The 4803-nt window shown below is 34.9% G+C and overlaps 1 protein-coding gene across 1 annotated transcript in view; it reads left to right on the top strand.

The window, feature by feature from the left end:
* The window catches only part of LOC140305177 (fibrinogen-like protein 1), an 11322-nt gene continuing 6519 nt past the window's right edge, over window positions 1-4803 (top strand). The window contains exons 1-2 of the mRNA XM_072383932.1: window positions 1-64; window positions 3246-3414. Of these exons, the coding sequence (XP_072240033.1) occupies window positions 8-64; window positions 3246-3414 (226 nt within the window). The 5' untranslated portion in view covers window positions 1-7. The remainder of the gene's footprint in view (window positions 65-3245; window positions 3415-4803) is intronic.

The raw sequence follows: 4803 nt of genomic DNA, 5'->3' as shown, positions 1-4803 counted from the left end.
ATCGATCATGGCAGCCCTGACGACAGCACTGGCCTTTGTCCTTCACCTGGCTTCCTCTCTGACGGTAAGACGGCGTTAAACTATCTGCATGTAAAACAGTTTGAAGTGTTTAAGAGGATCCTCTGAGAGGCAGCTGGAGTTTCTTCTTCTGACTCAGTAGTTATAGTTCCTGTTTCTGTGGAGAAGATTAACTAATTAATAAAGTAAGAAACAGCAGCATCACAAGAAAGATTAATTTATTCATTAAAAGTAAAAATATTAAAGTCATTTTAAGGTTAAACGTATGAAAAAAGGAGAGTTTCCACAGTTTCATCCGTTATGGAGCAGAGTTTTATATTATTTATAGTATTTATAGTTCCTGTTTCTGTGGAGAAGATTAACTAATTAATTAACTGAGAAACAGCAGCATCACAAGAAAGATTCATTTATTCATTAAAAGTAAAAAAGTAATTTTAAGGTTAAACGTATGAAAAAAGGAGAGTTTCCACAGTTTCATGCTTTATGGAGCAGAGTTTTATAGTATTTATAGTATTTATAGTTCCTGTTTCTGTGGAGAAGATTAACTAATTAATAAAGTAAGAAGATTAACTAATTAATAAAGTAAGAAACAGCAGCATCACAAGAAAGATTCATTTATTCATTAAAAGTAAAAATATTAAAGTCATTTTAAGGTTAAACGTATGAAAAAAGGACAGTTTCCACAGTTTCATGCTTTATGGAGCAGAGTTTTATAGTATTTATAGTATTTATAGTTCCTGTTTCTGTGGAGAAGATTAACTAATTAATAAAGTAAGAAACAGCACCATCACAAGAAAGATTAATTTATTAATTAAAAGTAAAAATATTAAAGTCATTTTAAGGTTAAACGTATGAAAAAAGGAGAGTTTCCACAGTTTCATCCTTTATGGAGCAGAGTTTTATAGTATTTATAGTATTTATAGTATTTATAGTATTTATAGTTCCTGTTTCTGTGGAGAAGATTAACTAATTAATAAAGTAAGAAACAGCAGCATCACAAGAAAGATTAATTTATTCATTAAAAGTAAAAATATTAAAGTCATTTTAAGGTTAAACGTATGAAAAAAGGAGAGTTTCCACAGTTTCATGCTTTATGGAGCAGAGTTTTATAGTATTTATAGTATTTATAGTTCCTGTTTCTGTGGAGAAGACTAACTAATTAATAAAGTAAGAAACAGCAGCATCACAAGAAAGATTCATTTATTCATTAAAAGTAAAAATATTAAAGTCATTTTAAGGTTAAACGTATGAAAAAAGGAGAGTTTCCACAGTTTCATGCGTTATGGAGCAGAGTTTTATAGTATTTATAGTATTTATAGTTCCTGTTTCTGTAGAGAAGATTAACTAATTAATTAACTAAGAAACAGCAGCATCACAAGAAAGATTAATTTATTCATTAAAAGTAAAAATATTAAAGTCATTTTAAGGTTAAACGTATGAAAAAAGGAGAGTTTCCACAGTTTCATCCGTTATGGAGCAGAGTTTTATATTATTTATAGTATTTATAGTTCCTGTTTCTGTGGAGAAGACTAACTAATTAATAAAGTAAGAAACAGCAGCATCACAAGAAAGATTCATTTATTCATTAAAAGTAAAAATATTAAAGTCATTTTAAGGTTAAACGTATGAAAAAAGGAGAGTTTCCACAGTTTCATGCGTTATGGAGCAGAGTTTTATAGTATTTATAGTATTTATAGTTCCTGTTTCTGTGGAGAAGATTAACTAATTAATAAAGTAAGAAACAGCAGCATCACAAGAAAGATTAATTTATTCATTAAAAGTAAAAACATTAAAGTCATTTTAAGGTTAAACGTATGAAAAAAGGACAGTTTCCACAGTTTCATGCGTTATGGAGCAGAGTTTTATAGTATTTATAGTATTTATAGTTCCTGTTTCTGTGGAGAAGATTAACTAATTAATAAAGTAAGAAACAGCAGCATCACAAGAAAGATTCATTTATTCATTAAAAGTAAAAAAGTAATTTTAAGGTTGAACGTATGAAAAAAGGAGAGTTTTCACAGTTTCATCCGTTATGGAGCAGAGTTTTATAGTATTTATAGTATTTATAGTTCCTGTTTCTGTGGAGAAGATTAACTAATTAATAAAGTAAGAAACAGCAGCATCACAAGAAAGATTAATTTATTCATTAAAAGTAAAAACATTAAAGTCATTTTAAGGTTGAACGTATGAAAAAAGGACAGTTTCCACAGTTTCATCCTTTATGGAGCAGAGTTTTATAGTATTTATAGTATTTATAGTTCCTGTTTCTGTGGAGAAGATTAACTAATTAATTAACTGAGAAACAGCAGCATCACAAGAAAGATTAATTTATTCATTAAAAGTAAAAAAGTCATTTTAAGGTTGAACGTATGAAAAAAGGAGAGTTTTCACAGTTTCATCCGTTATGGAGCAGAGTTTTATAGTATTTATAGTATTTATAGTTCCTGTTTCTGTGGAGAAGATTAACTAATTAATTAACTAAGAAACAGCAGCATCACAAGAAAGATTCATTTATTCATTAAAAGTAAAAATATTAAAGTCATTTTAAGGTTGAACGTATGAAAAAAGGACAGTTTCCACAGTTTCATCCTTTATGGAGCAGAGTTTTATAGTATTTATAGTATTTATAGTTCCTGTTTCTGTGGAGAAGATTAACTAATTAATTAACTGAGAAACAGCAGCATCACAAGAAAGATTAATTTATTCATTAAAAGTAAAAAAGTCATTTTAAGGTTGAACGTATGAAAAAAGGAGAGTTTTCACAGTTTCATCCGTTATGGAGCAGAGTTTTATAGTATTTATAGTATTTATAGTTCCTGTTTCTGTGGAGAAGATTAACTAATTAATTAACTAAGAAACAGCAGCATCACAAGAAAGATTCATTTATTCATTAAAAGTAAAAAAGTCATTTTAAGGTTAAACGTATGAAAAAAGGACAGTTTCCACAGTTTCATCCTTTATGGAGCAGAGTTTTATAGTATTTATAGTATTTATAGTTCCTGTTTCTGTGGAGAAGATTAACTAATTAATAAAGTAAGAAACAGCAGCATCACAAGAAAGATTAATTTATTCATTAAAAGTAAAAAAGTCATTTTAAGGTTAAACGTATGAAAAAAGGTTCCACGGTTGCATGCTTTATGGAGCTTTTCCTGTAGCGGGCTGACGGTTGTTGGCTCTCTACGGGACAGAAAAGCTCCCGTGTTCTCAGAGATGCTCGCTCTGTCCAGGCGCCCGTCCCGTGTGAGGAGAGGGCGACCCGCCTGGAGGCCGAGGTGCAGCGCCTGATGAGTGTGATCGACGACCAGCAGCGCTACATCCTGGAGCTCCACGACAGCCAGTCTCAGCAGCTGCAGGACATCCCCAACACTCACCTGGGCCCCGGGAACCTCTACAGGGGTGGGTTCCACCACACGCTTTATCAGGAAAATGATCAGAAACTCACCAAAACGGTCCTGAATCATAATGTTTAAAGGACTGAATGTTATCGGCCTCTTTAGAGCAGCTTATCTGATAAATGCATCTGACAGCAAAGGTTTGTTTTTGGGGAAGTTGAGCAGCTTTGGTTGGAGATAAATCTGCAGCTGGATGTGAAATGAGCAACTTAAAAGCTGATTTAACCTAAATTTACTGATGCTTTAAAGTCCCGTTGGATGGAAACTGTGAGGAATGATCAGCTGTTTAATATAGTTTCATCTCAGCTGCAGCTCTGAGAAGTTTAGAGGAAGGAGAACTAAGGTTTCAGCTCAGTGAGGAGCTCTGAGAAGTTTAAAGGAAGGAGAACTAAGGTTTCAGCTCAGTGAGGAGCTCTGAGAAGTTTAAAGGAAGGAGAACTAAGGTTTCAGCTCAGTGAGGAGCTCTGAGAAGTTTAAAGGAAGGAGAACTAAGGTTTCAGCTCAGTGAGGAGCTCTGAGAGGTTTAAAGGAAGGAGAACTAAGGTTTCAGCTCAGTGAGGAGCTCTGAGAGGTTTAAAGGAAGGAGAACTAAGGTTTCAGCTCAGTGAGGAGCTCTGAGAGGTTTAAAGGAAGGAGAACTAAGGTTTCAGCTCAGTGAGGAGCTCTGAGAGGTTTAAAGGAAGGAGAACTAAGGTTTCAGCTCAGTGAGGAGCTCTGAGAGGTTTAAAGGAAGGAGAACTAAGGTTTCAGCTCAGTGAGGAGCTCTGAGAGGTTTAAAGGAAGGAGAACTAAGGTTTCAGCTCAGTGAGGAGCTCTGAGAGGTTTAAAGGAAGGAGAACTAAGGTTTCAGCTCAGTGAGGAGCTCTGAGAGGTTTAAAGGAAGGAGAACTAAGGTTTCAGCTCAGTGAGGAGCTCTGAGAGGTTTAAAGGAAGGAGAACTAAGGTTTCAGCTCAGTGAGGAGCTCTGAGAAGTTTAAAGGAGGGAGAACTAAGGTTTCAGCTCAGTGAGGAGCTCTGAGAAGTTTAAAGGAAGGAGAACTAAGGTTTCAGCTCAGTGAGGAGCTCTGAGAGGTTTAAAGGAAGGAGAACTAAGGTTTCAGCTCAGTGAGGAGCTCTGAGAGGTTTAAAGGAGGGAGAACTAAGGTTTCAGCTCAGTGAGGAGCTCTGAGAGGTTTAAAGGAGGGAGAACTAAGGTTTCAGCTCAGTGAGGAGCTCTGAGAGGTTTAAAGGAGGGAGAACTAAGGTTTCAGCTCAGTGAGGAGCTCTGAGAGGTTTAAAGGAGGGAGAACTAAGGTTTCAGCTCAGTGAGGAGCTCTGAGAAGTTTAAAGGAAGGAGAACTAAGGTTTCAGCTCAGTGAGGAGCTCTGAGAAGTTTAAAGGAAGGAGAACTAAG

Source organism: Leuresthes tenuis, unplaced genomic scaffold, assembly GCF_036924035.1.
Source record: "Leuresthes tenuis unplaced genomic scaffold, fLeuTen1.0.hap1 SCAF_4, whole genome shotgun sequence".
Classification (NCBI taxonomy): domain Eukaryota; kingdom Metazoa; phylum Chordata; class Actinopteri; order Atheriniformes; family Atherinopsidae; genus Leuresthes; species Leuresthes tenuis.
Note: the sequence above shows the minus strand (reverse complement) of the source record. Positions and strands in the feature narration are given on the sequence as shown.